The following is a 23,216-nucleotide window of genomic DNA, read 5'->3' as shown; positions in this document are numbered from 1 at the left end:
CACCAGGTCTTTCTTTTTTATATCACTTATTAGGGGTTGGTTTGGGTGGACTCCATTGTGTCAAGTTCTGCCTGCATGACACTTAAAGTTCTGTTATTATACTTTGTTCATAACTAAGCAAGTAAAGGTTATTGGATCAGTTTGTACCATTAGGTGAATACTAATGACCAACAAAAGTGAAAGAAAACTTTGGTTTGTGATATCATTTCATTGAAAAGCACCTTGCACCGTTTGACAAAATACTGTAACTCCAAAATATTTGTTTCATAATGCATACTACTCATACCTCCAGGAGAGGAACTGCTGTATGGCTTTCTGTTCCTTTTTTTTTCTTTTTTTCCTTTTTATTCCAGAGGAAAAATGGTGATAATATGATTTCAATGAAACTTTGAAAATACTTGTACCTTTATTTTCACCTAAGGAAAATAGGCAGTCCATTAAGTATATTGAACTGTTGTAGGATGTAGAAAAACACACACCCTGCTATGTGAGTTGGAAAAGTGTGAGAGCTTGTGGTTCAGATTATAGATGATTGATTTGGTACTGCTTTTTTTGCTGTTTTAAAATCACAAGCACACACTTCATTGACTTAGCACAAGATCCATCCCCCCATGTTACTTTATAACTTTGTTTTGCATTACCCCCAGCACAAGGAAATAAAAAAATTAAGTGTCATTGCACTGTACTGAGTACCTTGAAAAATATTCCCCCCTCCCCCCCATCATCAGCCACTACATTTCACACATGTGTTATCAGACATATGGCCACCACTGGCATCATGAATATCCAGACAAAGTTCTTCCTATTTGAGCCAGCCCTATACATCATTCAGAAAATTACTTCCTAGAAAAACTCCACCAGAGTCCAGGGATCAGTGGCTGCCCATCTGTGTGCTTGTGTAAACATAATGTACTGTATATAACCCATTTTGCCTCCACTGACCGTGTAGGCTGCATATAGACTATGGTGTTCTTCAACTTGACATCTGCTGAAGGTCTTTAGGAGCACTGAACACAACACAACTACAGTTCAGGAGTTGCTTTTTCATGGTATGATTATGGGTTGGAAATCATAGAATTGTTTTTTTATTCTCTTTTTCAGTCGTACCGCTATTTCCCAAGTAACTTGGAAGTAATAGACTGGCTGGGATCGTACTTCATTGAACACCAGGTTGCAGAAAAAGCAATCAGTTACTTTGAGCGAGCGGCTCTTATGCAGCCAGATGAACCCAAGTGGCACTTGATGGTAGCTGCCTGCCACCGCCGCTCAGGCAACTATCAGCAGGCACTCAACACGTATAAACAGATCAATCGACGCTTCCCAGAAAATGTTGAATGTATGTTCCAATTATTTTGTTTTGCAACATTATCCATTGTTTTTGCCTATTTTTGGAAGTTTTATAAATGTTGTATGATAGGGGTGAGACAGAAAAGATAGGCATCAGTCAGAGTTGAATATTTTACCGAAGTTGCCATCTGACATTAATGGGTTAATTCTGGTATATTGTCCCAGCAGTGTCTACACCTTTTGTCTTAGCATTTTCTCATTTATTTAACCCGTCACGTCCCGAGGTTTTCCGCACCTCCGACATCCCCCAGTCCCGAGGTATTTTCGAATTTTTTTTTTTCGGCTAAAACCTTCGCTTTTGGTAAGAAACATCGAAAATTCATAGAGAAATCGCTCACCTGAGGTTTAAAGTGCCCAATCCAGGCAGGAGTTCCTCCTTACCTGAGTGGGTTTTCTAACATGCTGGCACCAAAGAAAACGAGTTCTATGGGAGGGTAACTATTTTATCCACTCATAAATGGTATTTATTTATTTACTTGGTACGAATGTATATGTAGTATGACAGTATATTGGTTTTCAAGCAGTAATAAAGGCATTATAAGCATTGTTTCACTCACTAACTAATCACCATACCTGACCTATTTTTGCCACACAACCTGATCATTATTTCTGGCTGTTTCTTCTTCTAATGCTATGTAAACATTGTCCTCCACATTGTCATCGATTGGGGAATCACTCTGGCCCTGAATAACTTTACTAGCCAGGTCACTGGTAACAGGTCCTTTGCCAAGACAATGGCGTGAGGGGGGGAGGGGGGAGATTATGCAGTGTAAGGCATTGTCCCTGCTTGGTATCTTGTACAGGAATAGAGGAAGGTGTCCCGTGTATACATACGAAAAATCACGTGCGAAAATTGAAAATTGTGCAAATTAGCGACCTTGCAATTGCACGACGTACTGTTACGTCGCCGGGACTGGCAAATGCAAATCGTTGCAACGTACCCATACGTCGTCGGGACGGGGCGGGTTAAGCCTCTGTTTTTACCAATAAGCTATTTGTAAAAATTAGTTCTAAATCAGCCCTGCACATTTTGTCAAAAAATTCTAGTGACAGATTTTTGCATACAGATCCGAAGATCTGTGCTTAGTTCCAAAACTCTTTTGTATCGTGCTCCATCACAGATATTTTCCCCCACTTTCTCCCTCAGGCCTGAAGCTGCTGATCCGTTTAAGCAGTGATCTCGGGTTGAAGGAGGCAGGGGAATATGCACTGGAGCTTAAGAAGGTAGAGCGGGCTCATGAGCAGAAGGAAAGCCGTGCAACTAGTGGATCACGCCCTGGTTCACGCAGGTAATTCAGTATGATAGTAATTGATAGGGAAGGCATGTACATCTTTTGTGCCTTAAATGTTCAGTACACATGATTGTTTGATATATGCATATTTATTAGTACACTGAACCTCCTCTTTGCATATTTCATCAAGTGTGTCACAGCTTTAAGTGACTGCCCCATTCCTACCTGTTGTCCTGTCACACAAACATGAACCACCTTTATGCAAGTTACATTTGGAAACATTAGGATAATAACACAAAGTATAGATTCAGAATTTTTTACTTCTGATTTTAATTCAGTAGGTTCATATATTTCTTACAAATCATATATCTTTTGCAGCTCTGCAGAACAATACAGGTATACAGGTACAAAAGTAATCAAAATTATCGTATCCAAATGTATTTTCTTTTTGTCGATCCTAGCTTTTCCTTACGGGGGTCATCATTATTTGTTGATATTTTGGTTATTTTTCTTTGCTGCTGTTGTCAGTTCCTCACATTTGATATTGTTTCTAGCATGTTTAATAATGGATATGGTTATAATATGCTGCAGCCAGTTGTATGTAAATGTCATAACTAAATATTTTGTATGTGTACTGGTCTTATGATATCCTTACAGGGCTTTGCTGCTGTAACCTTTTCTTTATTCTAGCAAGCAATATTCTACTGTTTTTAGCATGCTTATCCCGTGGATTGCAAGCCACAGCTCAGGCTGGGTAGCATCGTGTTGCGAGCCACAACTCAGGCTGTGCTGGCCGTGCAGCACCCTAAACAGCTTGACCCCCTTGCAAACTTATGCATGGCACTACACAAAGACGGAGAGAGGGAGAGAGTTTTTTTTCTTTCTTTCTTTCTTTCTTTTCACCAGATGATGCCCTGGATGTTGATCTTCAAGTTTATAATAAACAATTTTTTTTTTTTTTTTTTTCGCCACTCCCGTAAGTAAACTTACATGTGGCCCTACGCAAAGACGGAGAGAGGGAGAGGTTATATTTTTCCACCAGATGATGCCCTGGATGTTTATCTTCAAGTTTATAATAAACAAAAACTAAAAAAAAAAACTTTTTTTTCTTTCTTTTTTGCGCACCACGGGCTGGGATAAAAAAGTGCAATTGCTAAATTTATTTATATAATTTTAATTTTTATGGTGGTAGGTGATGGCGACCATCTTCCACTCACTTGATAGTAGTGCTGCCTATTCTTCCTTCACCTTTATCATTCTTTTTCTCTGTCTGCCCTTTCTCTTCCTGTTTCTCCTATCTTTCCGGTCACTTTTTATTACCCTTCTTTCCTTTTCAGGGGCTTTACAGTGAGTGACAAGCCTAATGTTTCCTGTAAGCAAAGAAACTGTTTACAGCATTAGGTGGTAACCATATAACCAACCCACACATGTCAACAAGTGGGTTGGCAAAGGGTTAGTGCCCCTCCCTGTAAAATGACTAACTCAAAGACAAACGGCCACCCCTTATGGGGTCATGGTGTCTGACTATAGACAGAAGTAGAGAATTTCTGTCTTTACAAATGCTGGGATAGCATTGATTTTGGAGGGAGTATAAAGGAAAGGGTCTGGTATCAGCATAATTTTTCTCCATAAAAATTATGGTTCACCTTAGGCAGATTGTGCTGAGGCAGGAGTTTTTCCAGGCCCCAGAAATTTGGTAACAGGAGGTGTGTGTGTACTTTTATCTTTGAATTTTGCACTGCAATGATATAGTACAGTAGTTAAATCAGTTTATGAATTATTAAATGCTGTTCTGAAATACTTTGTGTAGAATATTAACTGCGTATGATCTCCTGAATTGTTATTGATGGTTAGCCATGTTTTTCTGTATTGCTTATGAACTAGAATACGGTACATACATATTACTGTACACCCAGTCATATCATATATCTTTTTAAACATATCCGCAGTCTTGAATGTAATTTTTTTTTTTCCTTGCTTGAACTAAGCTTCTTAAAGCAGTTTTCACTAAACACAGTAGTTTTAGGAACATTTACAGCATTACATGAGGAAATACTGTACATTACAGCAAATATGCACTTGCTGTAATGGAAGTCATGGAATAATTCAGATCAAGAACTGATATTCCAAAACACCTCATCTGACCCAGTACCTTGACTTCTTGAATCTGGGTGACGTCCATTTTAATTTTTTCTTCCGGCTGCCTAACATTTACTTTCAGCTCAGGGAAGGTCTCACATTTTGAAAGGGGCTTTTTAGTGCTATAGCCACTCCAGTTTGAAGAGTCAATCTTAAGCTGAATAAAATTGTCAAGTGATTGCAAGAATACTCTTATCTGACCTGTGTATGGAAGAAGACAGTATTATAATCTTAGTGTAATTTTCAGGTATGCATTTCCCTTGTTATACTGCATACAGCACTGTAGATTGTTTTGTCATCACAGTATTACTTAGTACCCTTTACTTACTTTCCTTAAATCTGGTATTGGTTTTCTAAGAATGAGTAGTCCCTTTCTTTTACAAAGAAAAAATGCACCTTTCTGTGTTTGACAAGGTAAAAATAACTAATTAAATAACTAACCGCTTAGCTATTACTTACATGTGAAGAGCACCAGTAGGTTTGTAGATTTCCTTTCTGCCAAAGACTGTAGTGTAACGTAAAGAGGGTGAGAAGCCTCACCTTTAGTATCCTTGTTGCTGCACCCTCCAGATCCTCTTCTCGTGCCTCTCGCAGTGGCTCTGCTGCTTCAGGGTATGAGGAATCTGGCATCCATCCACCAAAAAGCCCTGGTGCAAGGTAATAGCATTTGAATTTAACTGTATTTTATAGATTGTACATAATTTGTATTTTTATGTGAAGTAGTTTTGATGCACATAATCTGTGTACACCGTTGCACAGGTACATTGTATGTGGAGCATTGTGTGTGAAGAGATTAATGTATTACCAAGTTCTCTCTCTCTCTCTCTCATATATATATATATATATATATATATATATATATATATATATACTGCATACACACACACACACACACACACTTATCATCTGTATATAAAATTTTATCTGGACAAAATGTTAACAGGCATATACATAACTACCGTTCACTTGTCTTCCTACATTCATGACAGCATAGAACTTTTTAGACTCAGTTTGGGTGGTGATTATCTTGATTTTACTGAAGGAAAGATGACAGAAAAAAAATTACCATAATCTTTGAAACTGTGTATAATTTTATTATTTCATACATGATAAACATCTTTGAAACGATTCCTGTATATACCATCTAATAATTATTTGTATGGACATCACTAAATATGAAAATTATTGAGGGTGCATCATGATTTTTGTACTGTATGGTGGTGGTCATGTTTACATTGAGCATGGCTGCTCCATCCTTGTAGAGAATGTTCCTGTATGTTGGCTCTTTTTGTTTTACTTCACCTTTGTCTGGCAGAGTTCATAGGGTTCCTGTCACTATTCTCAGTGTGGGGCTTCCAAATATTTACATTGCACAGGACAACATTGGGGGAATGCTACCCTATCACATGCAGCACCTGCAAAATTTCTGTACTGGAGAGACTTGATAGCACTGAGCAAGTGTATAATGCCACTAAAGTGTATGTTGTCAGAGAGGGATGGAGGGAGGGAGAGAGGAGGAGAGGGACTAACCAACCAAAGCCTGTCCGGTAGAATGGGTCATACACTTACTCAGTCACCACTACAACCCTCGGAATCCTGACTCAACCCAACCGGCATACACTTCCACATTTATTCACTTTTTACCACCTATCAGCTAGCTTGAGCCAGTTCAAGACTACTGTATCACTTTGCCAGGAAAGAATAAGGGTGCCAAAGCCTCACCATACACTCCTTTGCACAAAATTATTATATAACCCTGCAAGTTAAGTGTATGTACAGTACAAGTTTTGTACCTCTTGGTGATTCACAGTCATGTGTGATTCATATGTAAAACATTGTGTTTTAATTTTTAATAGATCCCCATATTCATGGAGAACTTGAGTTACATATCCAAGAAATCTGACTCACTCCTGTGCAGTAACAGACAGCACTATGTGCCACTGTGCTTTTATTAGACAGCTTACACCTTCCAGACTGCCTTCCCCTAAATCATACTCAGTCCAGCATAATGAAGTACCTAATGCAGTGATTCTCAACTTTTTCTTTGTCATTTACCCCCTTGGCTTGATGTATTTAGTTAGTTACTCCCTACCCCCAATGAAAAAATACATAGCCGGCATAAAAACATAGAATAGAAAAGAAAAAAAACTTTGATATTAAGGTTTTGCACAAAAGAAACTTTCATAAAGAAAATTTACAGTTCACTCATATCAAACAACACTGACATAGCACTGACGAATAGTATTGAGAACATGAGTATGGAGTGGAGTTTCTATGTTGCATCAGCCAGTGACAAAGACCAATTGAAGTGTGGCACTTGCATACTGTCAGATAGGGTTGCCAGTTCAAACAATCACTAGGCAGTTCTTAGAGTCAACCCTAGTCTTTAGACTTAACATTAAATGTGGTTAGCCAGGTATAGCATATTACAGAATTACATAGATATATATATATATATATATATATATATATGTGTGTGTGTGTGTGTGTGTGTATGATATATTTACCCCCTGCCGTGCAATTTTTTACCCCCAGGGGGTAAATTTACCCCTGGTTGAGAATCACTGGCCTAATGCATCATCATCATCCGGACCTACTTTCCCACCCAAGGGCAGGGTGAGGAGTAGCAGTGTCCAGATAGCCTTAATTAATACTTTTTTTGGGGGGGTGGAGGTTATTGTATTTAACCTCATTATTATGCTGACACATTTCTTCTTGTACCGTACACTGTGTGATTGTGTCCAGCATCGTATTAGTATGCATATTTTCCATGAGTCTCAGATGTATATGGTTGCTTTGAAATTTTTTTTCAATATTGTATTTATCTGTAGTCGAGTGTAGTGTAACCAGAAAAAACTGACATGGTAAGCAATCATTTACATCAGAATTTTACCTTTATTGAAGTGAATTTCTGTCATATACAGTAGGCCCTCAATTTGTGCAGCTGATGTATCCAAAAATGTTACATGAAAATTGAAATGTGCGAAGTATGCCATTGAATCTCATGTGATATAGCTAGTTAATATGGTGAAAACCCAAATTTTCCCAAAGTCCCCCCTTTGGCATTCAAGATATATTTTTGTCTTTCTGATAATACCTAAATACCTAACAGTTATTGTAGTACATGTACAACCTCTTGGAATATCACTGGGCATAAAGAAAGGGCTAATGAGAGTGTACAAAGTGGTAAATAAGAGGTGATCACTTACCATAATGGGATGGAGCAATGTTTGGGTGTTGAGGAAAGGGGTATCTTCAGTTGATGACTTAAGTACGTAGAAGTAAATGATAAATTATTTTGAGAGCATGAAGTAATGAAAAAACTTTTGAAAGAAGAGAAAGGGTGGCAATGAGGTAAGAGACAAGAGGAAGGCAGCATGTGATTTGTGTGTATGCATGTATGCATGCATGCATGCACGCCTAGCAGATAGAGTGTCAGCAGACCATTTCATGTCCCAGTACAGTACATTAGTACAGTAAGGCCAGAGACTAATAAATTCCTGTGCTGTTCAGGTGCTATGAGGTTAGTGATGTTAAGCCAAAAGAGGTTACAAATGTTCTCAGCGTAGACATCAAACTAATACATTCCTGTGCTGTTTAGGTGCTTTGAAGTTTGTGATGTTAAACCAGAATAGGTTAAGAATGTGCTCAGCATAGACATCAAACTAATACAGTACATTCCTGTGCTGTTTAGGTGCTCTGACATTAGTGATGTTAAGCCAAAAGAGGTTAAGAATGTGCTCAGCATAGAGGTTTAGGCGTAAAGCTAACAGGGATGTGAACACACTGTGTGTGACTGAAATTGTCAGTCAGCCAATGAAACCATAATGATAGATGTAACAGAAGATACTGTTCCTATTGGTAAAAAGTCTTTTAAGTTTGGAGGCACTGTACTGCTTGCAGAGATTGTTATGGTGATGTTGTAGTTTATTAGATACCAAACATAACAAGAAGCATCCTTTAATGCAAGGTGTGTAGCATCCTGGAAAACCCAGAATTTTGTCTATAAGGGCTAAGGTGTTACCCCTGGGTAAAGGACTTAGGTTTTGGAGTGTGTAGCACTGTATGACTGGATGTCCACCAGTGACCCATGGGTGGACTCAAACCTCTGACCCTTCGATCAGAGTCCTCAAACCCACTGAGCCATGGCTGCTACAACCAGCTAGGTGACAGGAGAGTACTAACTCTCCCGGCACAGCAGCCTACCCGGGCGCTGTGCGAACTCACTACTCCTTTGTCCAGAGTCAGGTGCTTTACCACTGAGCTACCATGGCCCCCAGACTTAATGCTAAATTATACTTACATTGGTAATTTGGTATTCAGTTTCATAATTTTAAACCTCCTGTGATTTAAACATTTTTGAGCGGTAGCATTTTTAATCATGCTGATAATTTTAAACTTAACTGTTTTCTGTGCAAGCTCACTCAGCCACTGAGCATTGGTAATATAGGTCATTGAGTTGACTGTAGATGTAATCAAGTGGGCCAAGTTAGTTAGGTAAATACCCTGTACATGTGCAGGTGATAAGTTTCATATTGAATCGGGCTTGCAAGAGGAAGATGCTGTAATCATCTCTGAATAATAAGGTCCCCAGAGTAAACTGAAGTAGTATCCCCAACACTTAACTTGATGCTGAGGAAAATATTTGCTTGCTTTTTCAATATGTTGGATATATTTATATATATATATATACTGTATATATATATATATATATATATATATATATATATATTAACAGAAAAAGTCTACTTTATTATGAATCTGGACCTAAACATTTTGGATTAAAAATACTCTGCCTACAATTTAAAGTAATATTTGTTGGTTGTATTTTGTATTTAGCTCTTTTTTTTTTTTCTTCTTTTTTTTTTCTTTTTTTTTTAGCCATAGCTCCAGTTATTACTTAAATTCTTCTTAATTTAGTCATGTAAGCATTGTTAATTTTCTCCAAAAAATCATTTTATGCCAGTCTAATGCAATTCTGTACATAGCTTAGCTGGAACTACACTGTTATGTAAGTTTGATATGCAGGTTAGGGTGTATTTATTATTTGGTATTGTATACAGGTTATGGTGTATTTATTACCTTGTAATGTTTGTTGCTAAGCGATATATTGTGTGTTACAGAGCTAGTGCGCGCAGTGCACGTAGTATACCAGGGTCAGCACTCAGTGGTGGTAGAACAACAAGACTTTCACTCAATGACCTCGAGGAAAATGAGCCCTATACACCCTCCAGTAAAGAAGTTGGTCTGTATATAAGTAGGATAATGTTGTATCTTAGATAACACATTGATGGATTGGTTTCATTGCCATAGAGTAGATTTTTTTTCCAGTTCAAATGATCATTTTTATTAAGTCAGAGGCTTCATTTCAAGTACACTGGGAGATATATACAGTACTTCCAATTATGATGTATGCAGTACTGGTTTATAACTCAAACCTGTAGTAACTTAAAGATTAGTAAGATAATTGCTTTGTGCATGTAGGTTATTTCATTTGTACCTTTCCTATCAGGATTATGCACTCAGATGTAATTCATTTATCTGCATTGCTGTGATCAGTAGAAATATCATAAAGAGAAAAATATAATGAAAGTATAGATTTATATTTATTCTTACAATTTATATATACTCAGCTGTATATTTGAAATTATATATCATTCCATTGCAATTTCTCCATCCTCAGACAGCAGCTACGTTGACCCCCTTGGTCCATTACAAGAACGACCAAAGACCAGCCTTCGACGCAAGGATGAAGATGAATTTGCTGATGAAGAACTTGGTGATGACTTGTTACCAGAGTAGATATTTATTCTGGCTGGTAAACTTATTGTACTTAAATTAATTTCATGTACTTCTGGTAAAGAAAAAAAAAAAAAATTAATCAGAGACAAAATTATGTCAGATGGATAAGTAGATTGGAATAATTAGTCTAGATGTAGTTAGTGACAACTGAATGTCAAGGAAATATGACCAACATTGCCTTTGATTGTAATATTTCCTTACACAGTTGCCTAAAAGCTTCATAATACTTTGAATGTTAAGTGAACTTGAAGCTTATTTTATATTGTGATGGTACATTTATCCATAAATTTAAAAAGCTGCATTCCAGGATTCTTTGGGTCAGCTGTGTTTACCTGATGGCTCAGGGCATCATTCAACATTTTTCTTGACTTGCTCTGACACCCTTACCCTACACTTAGTACGTTTCATCCTGTTCCTCTGACATGTACTCTCCACAAGTTCGTATCATCTTAGCTTACCTGTGTTCACAACATTTTGCCAGTACACTGAGTACATAAATATCCATATGAGCCTGGAGCCAAAGCAATAGCATAGTCCGATGTGTAATGCAGCGCAGTACTTAATAAACTGCATCCATTTTGTCAGTCCCACTTTTTTACACTTGTTTCCCCATTTTCATTCATAATATCCAGTCTTTGCTACCACTGAGCATTGCACATCTCACACATACATGCCCTTTGTAAGGCAGTGTTCCATGCTTGTATGGGGACCAGTCTTTTATCACCTGATGACTATTTTCTGAACACACAACTGACCTTTCTTACAGATAAATAGTTATTTACAGATAAACGGTTATTTCACTGGCAGTAAGTGCAACAGCTAAATTAACTTGTTACTTCCAACTCGGAGCTGAACTAGCCCCTGGACCATCATCTATGCTATATACAAGTATTTCCTTAGTCATCATCATCATCCAGACCTCCTTTCCCACCCAGGGGCAGGGTGAGGAGTAGCAATATCCAGATAGCACAAACTTGCCCAATCCAAATAGGCCACACTTCCATTCACTCATCATTCAAGCCCCTGGAATCCTGGCTCCACCGGATATGCCAAAAACATTCACCACATTCTGCAGCTTCACATAGCGTATCTGACTGAGTCAATCCGGACGCTGGCATGCTCACAAGGGGTGCCAAAATCCCTGACCATGCACTTCTCCTCACAAAATTACTCCAGCCAGCTCAATCTCTTGTCAGTTCCCTAGCCTCACCGACTTCCAAACCTCTCTTCCTCACACAATCATCCACCATATCATTCCACCTTCTCCTTGGCCTACCTCACCTCCTCCCTCCTTCAGATTCGCTCAGGTATACCTTTTTTACCACTCTGTTATCCATTCTTTCCACATGACCATACCATCTCAGGACACTCTCTTCGATTCTGGTGTCCACCGACTTCCTCACTCCACACCTTTCACAGATCACATTATTTTGTATCCTATCCACTCTCTGTACTCCACATACATTCCTCAGAAGTCCCATCTCCATTGCTCTTACTCTTGACTTGTCATTTTCATGCCACACCATAGTCTCACACCTATATGTTAGAGTTGGCACTAACACTCCCTCATGTAAGCCTCATGCAGCTGCAACACTCAAGCCTCTGTTTCTTATCAAGGCTTTCATTGCACCAGCCACTTTTCTTCCTTGTGTCACTCTACTTTCAACTTCTTTTGCACATTTTCCTCTCTTTTCTGTCACTGTACCCAAGTATTTGAACTCTCTCACCAGTTCCAGTCTTTCTCCATTCACTGTGACATCACATTGGGAGTCACCTTCTCTCTCAGTAACCATCACTTTACTCTTCTCTACATTTCCTCTCAAGGCACGACGCTCACAGATATCAACAAAACTCTGCACTAGCCTGCTGAGTTCTTGTCCGGTACTTGCAAGCGGTACTGCATCATCAGCGTACAACAAATTTGAGATATTCCATCTATCACCATTCATTACCAGCGCCATCCCTCTCTCCATTACTCGTGTTTTTACTTCTCTCATCACCCCCTCCATATATATAATGAATAACCAAGGAGACATCACACACCCTTGTCGCACACCCACACTGATCGTGAACCATTCACTTAGATGCCCATTAACCCTTACACATGCTTCGCTACCATCATAAAAACTCTTGACAGCACGTAACAGCTTACCCTCTACACCATACATGCACAAAACCTTCCACAATCCTTCTCTGTCTACTTTGTCATATGCTTTTTCAAGATCCGTGAATGCCATAAACACCTTATGGTCCTTCTCACAAGCCTTCTCTGCTACCTGTCTCACTACAAATACTTGATCCACACATCCTCTGCCACTCCTAAAGCCACCCAGTTCATCACTCACTAGGACTTATGATATCTCTCTTATTTTCCCTATAATAATTCTTCCATATGCCTTCCCTACCACATTGAGTAAATTTATGCCACGATAATTCTTGCTCTCACTTCGCTCACCTTTATTTTTGTACAGGGGTACAATCACAGCCTTTTTCCACTCTGCAGGCACAGTTTCACTCATCCATGCCTTCTTACATATCTCCAACAAGCACTTCATTCCACCGTCTCCACTACACTTGAGCATCTCTGCATGCACCCCATCAACCCCAGCTGCTTTCCCATTTTTCAGTCGTTTCACAGTGCTCTTCACCTGTGCGAGTGTCACGTCTCCTGGCACTGCATTCCTTCTCTGCACACCCCCAAAACCAGTCATGTTTACAACCGCTCTGCTCTCTCTGTTCCCATTCATCAGGCTTTCAAAATATTTTTACCATCTGGTCCTTACTTCATCTCCATGGGTTAGTAACCTACCACCTTCATCCTTCACACCATCACATTTTTTTCTGCTTTCACTTCTACATTTCCACACCTCTTTCCAGAATAACTTCATATTTTTAGAGTAGTTCGTATTCATTTTTCTTCCCAAATCATCATTTTCCTCCTTCTTATTCCTCTTCACTAGTCTCTTTACGTGCTTCTTGGTCTCAGTATACTCAGTTCATATTTCAACTGAACCCCTATCCTGTAACCACTTTAACCACTTCTTCCTCTTTTCCTCCACTGCTGTCTCAACCTCCTCATCCCACCATGCCGTACCCTTCTTTTTTGTTGATACTCTTGCCACACCACGCACTGCTTTAGCATTCCCAACTAAGCAATCCCTATATTTCCTTAGACTGAAATATGTTAACATTCTGCATTCATATCTTCCACACTCATTGTTGGATCATACACCGTTCCTTCCCCCCCCGTCCTGTTCAGGTACCATATCACACACATGCACTGTATACTGTGGAGTGGATTGATCCCCATCATTCACATTTATATCTTTAACATATTTTCATTCAGAGATCCTATCTGGAAAGTACTGTGTTTAACTACCAACACCACCAGATTAGTATGTAATTAGTTTTCCTTCTCGTGATAAACACCGTGTTATTACAATACATTGGTATACTGTATTTGATTTTTCTACTGCCTTCAGCATTCCTTGTAACATACCAGTTCCCTCATGCACTCCATCATAGCCTAAAGAATGTTCACCTGTGTGCCCATAGAAGTTTCCAGCCAGCATCATGATCTTTCTTTCTTACCAAGCTCTAACTCAGGGATTCCCAACCTATTGCTCTCTGATGGTCAGGCAGTGCTCTTTCACGGTGATTAAAATCGTGCTCGTGAGCACCAGCTCTTTGTAGGCCAAAGTCTGACAAATAGCTGATGGTCACGATGTAAGACGTGTCATCAGTTATCGAGCAAACCTGCTGATTATAAATGCATAAGAAAACACTGATGCCAGTGTTCGATTGTGGTTGGTTTTAGTCATTATTTTCTGTTGCCTTTTAAAATTACAGTAATGTGAGTAAACTGCATAACTTATATAAGGTTCAGTATATGTAACATTGATGAATTTCCCAGGGCAATCTTCATTTACGCTGGGTCATATGGATTGTAAATGATTAAAGTAAAATTGCAGCTTATTTAGTAATATTATCTTAAGAGGCAAACTATTGCTGTGTATCCCATTATATACCTATATGTATAATGTGCAAGTTTGGTAAATGTTGATAACTTCCGTATAATATCCCGAGTTGTATAAGATTTATTTGTGAATCTACTGTGCAAGTAATTTAAAGATTTTGTGGTCTTTAAAATAGGTCTTACTAACTGCAGGGTATTTTACTTTCCAACATTTTATTACAGGTAGTATAACAGATCCTTTGCAAAATTTTGAAATTTATTTGGAAAAGTTTCCATACATGGATTAATTATTTTTAATGGTATTCAGTATTTAAACACATTCAATGTATTTAGTAATATTATCTTAAGAGGCTAACTATTGCTGTGTATGCCATTATATACCTATATGCATAACTTGCAAGTAAATGATAATAACTTCCTAATAAAAATCCGAGTTGTACAGTATAAGTTTTATTTGTGAATCTTCGGTGCAAGTTATTTAAAGATTTTCTGGCCTTTAAAATAGGTCTTATTAATTGGACTGCATAATTTCCAAAATTATGGTGGTGCTCTCATAATTATCCAGAAAACAGCTGTGTGCTTGTCAGCTTAAGAAGGTTGGGAACCCCTGCTCTAACATCATAAGCCTTAGTTCATCCCAGAGCCTTTTCATGTAATCGAACCTAGGTTATTGTAGGTAGGAGATGGTCCATTTGAACGAAAAAGCAGCATATCTCATTTTATCATTAACTTGATCTCAGTTTAATTGCCAGTATCTGTTATGGTATAACTTTAATTGTAAGTATTTTTGAATTGCAGTTCATTACTATTTCTATATATATTAACTACTACGTCAAGTGGGGTTGGTGGAGGATTAGTGCCCCTCCCTGTAAAAACAATTAACTCTAAGCCATTGGCCACCCCATCTGGGATACATGGCGTCTGGCAATGGATGGATGGACTTTTTATAATATACTGTATATATTTATTTTATTTTATTTAAGTGATTGTGTGCTGCCTTATTTAAGTGCATTTACCTCAGTTACGTTCATAGAGCACATTAAGGTTTATAAACCAATACATTCGATTTACTGTGATATATCTAGTCAAAAATGCTTTACTAGTAGATATGTACATGTTCTGTATATGAAATTGATAACTAAATATTCATTACAAATATGATTGTTTACCTCGTAATCCTTAGATTTTCCCTCTACGTGTAGTGATAATACATTTTGTAAATATGTATTTCACGGCCACTCTTGATTACATTCCCATGCATGGGACAGTTTTCTGTTGTATGCAGAAATATCAAGGGTGAGCCTATGTGCTATGTACTGTTGTAGTGCATCAACCCCATTGTCCTCATGCAGGTTTTTAGAAACTTGATGGTCTAGTGACTTAAGTCACTCTCAACAGCTGTGGCTCATACAGGTTTCATTCTGAGGAGTGTTTGAGGCTCATTGCTTACATACTGCCACAAAAGGGTGAACAACTGGTCACTCCTGCTGTAAATGCCTGGACTGATTAGTCTGGTCCCATACCCGTATCAGAGAAATATGTGAGAAGTCAAAGGATGGAAGCTGGAGTAGCAAAGGAATTGACAAGGGGTCAAGCAAGCACTTAGTGTTGCATCTCATGCAAGCTAGGAGGGAACTGTAGTAGTAGCAGTAGTCGTTTCCTAGGCAGTCTGGCCGAACAGCCCCGAGTCCCTCAGGAAGGCCATGGCCGAGACCGGGCTTTCCCACAGAGCTCTCAGAGAGTGTATATTGTGTTGTAGTAGTAGTAGTAGTTGTTCCCTAGGCAGTCTGGCCGAACAGCCCTGAGTCCCTTAGGAAGGCCATGGCCGAGACCGGGCTTTCCCACAGAGCTCTCAAAGAGTATATGTTGTGTTGTTGGCATAGGTGATTGTGTGCAATGCAGTCTTCCATAATGTGCTTAATAGTATGGGGTGCTGTGTTGCATCCTGGACAGGCATCAGCGACGGAGTCATCCAGCCTCTTCTGGTAGCTTAAAAGGGCTGGATGGTGCCCACATCTCAGCCTGGCCAGATGGACCCTGTCCTCACGAGGAAGATAGGATTCAGAAGGGTGGATATCAGGAGGCCTTGCATGCAGCTGTGTGTTGTCTTTAAGTGACTGAATGGAGCGGCGAGTGATCTGCGTGTGGATATGCTTCTGGCAGCTGGTCTGAGGTGGGCGAGGGGGGAGAGATGACAGTATTTGTGTATGATATCGTGTGCTGGATGTTGTTTTGATGTTCCTTGGTGTGGGTGGATGTGCTGCCATGTACTGTAGTGGATGTTGTGGGTTTGTGGAGGCTGCAGCAAGAAACTGGATGCCTCTCATGTCTAGGTGATCCTCGACTTTGAGGACTTTGGTTTCTTGATGTAGGTGGTCTGTGGGTGTAGTAGCTGTGCAGCCTGTGATTATTTTTAGGGCCTTGTTCTGTATGGTCTATAGAGTGTTGTAGTGTGTTTTGGTGAGGTTAGGAGCCAGGCAGGGCTTGCATAATTCATCACTGAACATATGTTTTGTTTGTATACTGTGGTGGTGGTTTCTTTGTTGTGTCTGAATGTTGTTTGGGCAAGTGACCTCAAGGCGTTGAGTCATGGTGTTATTTTATTTTTAATGTTTGTGATCGTTTCGTTTCGTTTCGTTTTTAAAGGCTCCAACATGCTTGCATGTGTCGGCCTTGGTCACCTAATGGCGGCTCTCCACACTGCACGATCCATTGCAGCCTCCCTGTTCAGTCCCTTAACCCTAAGGTCACACTTAATGACCTTGTCCCATGTCTTCCTCGTTCTACCCCTCATAACCCCACCCCCAATATTAACACTTCTCACCTTCCTCACCCAATTATCATCCCCCATCCTCTCCACATGTCCAAACCACCTCAATCTACCTCTCCTCATCACAACACCAATACACTCCAGTCTCATCCTACCTCTCAACTCTTCCATTGTAAACCCAGCCCCTCCAGGCCTTGGACGCAGGGACGCACTGCACATCCACCTAATCATTGTCATTTCTGTACGTCTGAGCCGGCGAATATCTTCCTCCTTCACTGCCCAGGTCTCACTACCATACAGCATTACACTCCTAACACATGATGTGTGATGTGTTGTTTATATGACATTGATGTATTGTATGTTACACCAAGGATTTTGAGTGTGTGTGCGTGTGTGTGGTAGGGGAGTGTTGTTTATTGTAAGGTGTGGGATGTGACTGTGTTCTGCTGTCCAGTTTGTGAGAAGGGTCACTGTAGATTTGGCTGGGGCTATTTTGAGCCTGTTTGTGGTGAACCATTCATGTAGTGTGTTGAGGTAAGGTTGGATGATGTGTGCAGCTGTGTTTGTGTTTTGGTGCGTACATGTTTTATATCATCTGCATAGGAAGCTATGTGTATGTGTGGGGTGTGGGTGTGTCGTGCACGTATAGGTTAAAGAGTGCAGAGGACAAAACAGATCATTGGGGGACGCCGTTTGTGAAGTTTCTGATGTTAGACGACTGACCGGCAAATGTTACGTGTGCACATCTGCCTGCTAAGCAGTTTGCCAGCCATCTTTTTGTGTTATTGTGCATGTTTGTGTTCAGTATTTTGTTTGTGAGGTTGTGGCAGGGGATGGCATTAAAAGCTTTCCTGATGTCTAATGTGATTAGGAGTGTTCTGTGTGGTGGCCTAGCTGAATTCATGCTATCAAAAACTCTCTGTTTAAGGTCTGTAAGAAGGGTGCTTATGGCGTGTAGTGGCCTAAAACCATGTTGTGCTTGGGCTAGGGGAATGTGAGGTGTGACTAGTTGTAGTACCAGTTGTTCAGTGACTTTAGAAGGGATGCAGAGGAGTGTGATGGGGCGGTGTGAGGAGGGTAATGTGGGGTCTTTGTTGGGTTTAGTGATAGTGATGATAATGCTATGCTTCCAGATGTTGGGTACTATGTTGTGTGAGTAGCTGTAGATTGATATGTTGGTGAGTGCTTGTATGCCTTGTGGTCCAAGGTGTTTAAGGTGAATGTTGCTTATGTTGTCTGGTCCACAGGCAGATTAGTGCTTAAGGTTGTTAATGATGTGCTTCGTCTGGTTGTAAGTGAAAGGTGCGTAGTCTGGGTCTGTGGGGAACTGTCTCTTACCTCGGATGATACGTCAGTCTTCGGGATGGGGGTTTAGATGGCTGACTTATGAAAAGTGATTGATGAGAGTGTCTGCTTGTTGTTTGTTTGAGGGTATAGTGTCTGTTGTTGTAATGGCGGCGTGTAATTGTGTGGTGTTGCTGTTGGAAAGTGTGATGCTGTTTAGTGTTTTGTAGAGCATGCTGATGTTTGTTTTGTGGTCAAGTGTTTGGAGGTAATTTTTCCAGTTTAGTGTTTCCTGTTCTGATATTTTATTGTTTATTTGAATGTTGAGTTCTTGTATTTGTTGTATGGTGTCTTGTGTATGGGGTGTTGAGGAATGTCGCAGTGTGTCCCGTTGTCTGATGAGGTCTTGAATTTCTGGTGTGAAGTTGGGGTTGTGTCTCTTTCTGTTGCCTCTAGGGATGTGTCTTTTGTCTGCATTTTGTATAATTGTATTGAAAGTGTGCACAGCGGTGTTGATGTTTGTGATGGGTGTACTGTTTAGTGTTTCGAAATGTTGTTCTGTTTCAGTTATAAAGGCCTCCCAGTTGGCTCTCTTATAATTAGTGTGTGTGTGTGTTTGTGGCCAGCTGGAGTGATTCTGGTTTTGGTAGTGATGATGATTGGGAGGTGATCAGAACCTAGGGTTCTGATCACTCTCCAGGATGTAGTGGGGGTGAGGTTTGGGGAGCAGAAGGTGATGTCTGGAGATGATGGGAGGAAGAGGGCTTGGTATGGGATATGGGTATGTTGGTCTAGATTGTTCAGTGTGAAAAGATGATCTGTCTGAGATTGTAATACCAGCCCTCTGTCTGTGTCAGGGTTGTTGACATGCCAGGCCGACGACTTGGCATTGAAATCACCACCCAGGATGATGTTGGGTATGTTAGTGATGTGTATCCGTGGAGAGTAATTGTGTGGTAGTGGGGGAAGATTGGCGGGGAATGTACGTGTTAACGATTGTTATGTGTGATTTGTTACCAATACGTATTTTAATTGATTGTATTTCTGTTGTGGTGTCATGTGGGGGTAGAAGTGACTGTGTGTGTGCACTGGTATCTGCAAAGTTGATGGATTTGTGTACCAGGGTGATGAGTCCACCGCCACCGTTGTCGGCCCGGTCTTGTCAGTTAGTGGTGAAGTTATGAAATGTCAGTGTTTTCTGTGCTCTGTGTAGTTTTGTTTCTTTTAAGATGGCAATGTGTATGTTCTGTTGTTTGATGAATTGTGTGAGTTCTTCTTTTTTGGTGTTTATGCCATCTATGTTTAACTGAAAGATGTTTATGTTGTGTGTGCGATGTGTGTTGCCTGCTGCAGCACAGGGGGGAGGTGGTGTGGGTGGGGGGGGGAGAGGGTAGGAAGAGGTTGTGATGGAGGTAAGGGTTGAGGTGGATTAGGATGGGTTGGAATGGGAGGAGTTGGGGGACTGGATGGTGTGGGAAGGATCGGTGGGTTTGGCTGTGGAGGTGTGAAGGAAGTAGGAGTAGGATTGGTGGGGAGGTTAGTGGGTGGCTGGAAGGAGCATAAGGAACAGGTACAAGTGTCTGTGTAATGTTTTCTGGAGAGAACTGTTAAGGACAGTGCTGCTGAAAATAGAACCAAATCTTTTGAAATTTGTATGTGTGCAGCATTGGATATCCTACATACTAATACCCAAATCCTGTGTACCAAGGCTAATGATATTTATTCTGGTGTCCAGAAACATGTTGTAACCAGTTCGAGGCTGTTTGTGCTGTGAAGGGTTGGTTACATAGGTTTTTACAGAGATGCAGGTTTCACCATCACCACTTGCATGGTGAGACAGTAAATGCAGTTGATGACATTGCAGCATCTTTTCTTCCCCTCCTAGAGGAAGGCAGTTACAAAATTTTCATTAGTCTTCAACATAGATGAGACCAGTTTGTTGGGGAAAATGTTACTTTCCTCTGCTTTTCTTATAACAGAAGGATAGGATGGTGCTTGGCTTCATGCCAAGTAAAGAACATTTGACTCTTCTTTTCTGCATGAATGAGTTTAGCGACTAAGATGAAGCCCTCAGTGATCCATCATTATGCATGTCCAAGGACGTTTGTGAGGGGTAAATCTGGAGCAGCAGGGCATCCACTGGGAGCAGAATTTGAAGGGATAGGATACAATTTCTGTCATCATGAGGCAGTGTCATGAAATTATTCCACCAACCAAAGACTACTTGCCTTCAAGGTGGTGCATACACAGGACAGTTGTCTTGAACATCCAACTTCCTTGTTATTCATCACAAATCCACTAAGTCCAATTTCTCCCACCTAATATGCGCACCCCCGCCGCCAGACCCCCCACCCCACTATGGAGCCGCAGCCCTACCCCCACCCCAGGAGGACACCACGGTGGGCCAGGTGAGTGCAACTCTGGCCCAGAGCAAGACGCGGGCCAGGGCGCCCCGACCTTGTGTCCCTCTTCCCCTCAACCTGCCCAACCATGACGTCGCAGGAATACAACACTACTTCTCAGCCAGACCAGCCCTCGTTAGGATCGGGGTGGGACTGCTCCAGATACAGACCCAGGCAGCATCGCGGTAACGGCCACTGTACGTACGGTACCGGGGAGGGAACGGCCACTGTACGTCCCTCATCTGCCTCTTCCTCCTTCGAGAGTAGCCATCTGTGCTTGATAGGAGATTCCCCATCTGTGCCTCATCGTCTTTGCTGTAACTCTGTCCCAGGCATGGACAGTGTAGGTTAGGGCATTCCCTAATGTTGAAGTTCTGCCAAAATTCTGTTGGAGTGTGACATGGTGTAACCTTCATACCTCCCTAATCCTCTTCCTTCTGCCTCTCCAGCTTTATTCCTCTGCCAGTTACCTGGAGCAGTTTTTCATACATTTTGGGGTGGAGGTTCCTAAAACAGGAAAGGATCTCTTGATCAAGTGTCTTTATCCTGACGGAGGTGTTTGGTGGTGTTATGCTGGATTTTTTAGACCGACTTCTCGTTCTAAAGACACCAGCGACTGAGCAGGGTCCTCTTTCTAGACTAGAAATAGAACACTTACAAAGGAACTCGGCAGGACACCTTAACACATCTATTGTCTTAGGTCAATTCCCTTACAATATACATACAAAGATGCACTGAATATGACAGGTTAATTAATGCTAGCATAACATATCACATGGGCAGAGTTCACACCTGAGTTAATACACGAGAGAATATCACATAGCCGTGGTGACACTGTTCATACACTCGGTCTCTTTGGACTGTAAGTGGTAGGCGGGTCTCTTGGCCACACACTAGTATATTACTCTGGTGCTTAGACATATACACAGCACTCTGGATAAACTGGAATAGAGATCTTTATGGGTAGTGTTTCTGTCTCACTGTTTCTATATCACCTACGGCCACTGTCACTGTAAAGTCTTTAGCACGACACTGGGGTCTGGAGGTGTTGTCACTGGGCTGCTGAGGTCTGGGCTTAACTTAGATGGTGCCCGGGAGTGAGAGGGAGCCCTCCTGGGGGGCCCTCCTGCAGAAGGCACGGGAAAACTCTCGCGGGCGTCACGGCCCGGGCGCGTGTCTGGTTTGGGATGCAGGGAGGCCCTTTTCTGCTCGGGCCTCGACCTGGTGGGGGGGCCCTCAGGACTGAATCCAAACTGCGTCAGGAGTCGGGCATGCCACTTCATGCTCCTGGCGGAGGGCTGACAGTGAGTGAGGCCAGAGCGGTCCCACCCTGGGGTCCTGGGGCTGGCCCTGGAAGGAAGAGGACTGCGGTCGCCGCTGGGTGGGGGCACCGTCAGTGGTTGACTGCGGCACCTCGCCCGCGGGGCATCCATCAGGACCCAGCATCGTCCAGGGGCAGACTGAAGGGCGTGAACCCCTCCCTCAGTGACAGGACCTCGCCACCACTCCTGGAACGGCAGCACCTCCGGGGAAGTACACCTAGAGGGAGAGACAGAAGGGTGTCCCGTGCAGCCGATTGGTGGAGAGTGGGCCGCGCAAGGGACTTTCTCCTCCGGGAGAACCTTTGGGACTGTGGACGAAGGGCATACAGTGGCCGTCCCTTCCCCAATGCATAAGGTGGCCTTCGTTGCGGTTCCACAGTCCCTTGGGCTAGCAACAGAAGGACGTACAGTGGCCGTTCCTCCCCTTGCGCGTACAGTGGCCATCGCTGTGGGGCTGCTTCCGAAGGAGGAAGAGGCAGATTAGGGACGTACAGTGGCCATTCCCTTCCCAGCGCGTACAGTGGCCGTCACCAAGGGTCTGCCTGCCCAACGGGAAGTAGCTGAGGGATGTAGTGGCCATTCCCTTCCCGGTACGTCCTGTGGCCGTTACCGCAGTGCTACTCCCGTAGGAGAAGGAGGAGGTGGATGAGGGACGTACAGTAGCCGTTCCCTCCCTGATGCGTACAGTGGCCGTCATCGCGGTTCCACTCCTGCCTTTGCCTGTTGGTGTGCATACAGTGGCCATCACACCGAGGCGGGCTCCAGATGTGGCTGCAGCAGAAGGACGTACAGTGGCTGTCCCTTCCCCGGTATGTACAGTAGCCATTACCACGGTGCTTCAGGGGAAAACAGCAGAAGGGCGTACAGTGGCCGTCCCTTCCCCGATACGTACAGTGGCTGTCCCTTCCCCGGTATGTACAGTGGCCATTACCACGGTGCTGC

At 41.8% G+C, this 23,216-nt stretch overlaps 1 protein-coding gene across 2 annotated transcripts in view; it reads left to right on the top strand.

Moving 5' to 3' along the window:
* The window catches only part of nompB (intraflagellar transport protein 88-like protein nompB), a 31,799-nt gene extending 21,235 nt beyond the window's left edge, over nucleotides 1-10,564 (top strand). Inside the window, exons 12-16 of one of the 2 annotated variants that reach the window (XM_080267545.1) lie at nucleotides 1,102-1,336; nucleotides 2,495-2,636; nucleotides 5,289-5,375; nucleotides 9,842-9,963; nucleotides 10,402-10,564. In XM_080267545.1, coding sequence (XP_080123671.1) covers nucleotides 1,102-1,336; nucleotides 2,495-2,636; nucleotides 5,289-5,375; nucleotides 9,842-9,963; nucleotides 10,402-10,520 — 705 coding nt within the window. In that variant the 3' untranslated portion in view covers nucleotides 10,521-10,564. The remainder of the gene's footprint in view (nucleotides 1-1,101; nucleotides 1,337-2,494; nucleotides 2,637-5,288; nucleotides 5,376-9,841; nucleotides 9,964-10,401) is intronic. The other variant, XM_080267546.1, reaches the window with a different exon arrangement.
* Nucleotides 10,565-23,216: the final 12,652 nt, after the last annotated feature.

The sequence above is a fragment of the Coenobita brevimanus genome, chromosome 24, assembly GCF_032717465.1.
Source record: "Coenobita brevimanus isolate Jiangsu-jjx chromosome 24, ASM3271746v2, whole genome shotgun sequence".
Lineage (NCBI taxonomy): Eukaryota > Metazoa > Arthropoda > Malacostraca > Decapoda > Coenobitidae > Coenobita > Coenobita brevimanus.
Note: the sequence above shows the minus strand (reverse complement) of the source record. Positions and strands in the feature narration are given on the sequence as shown.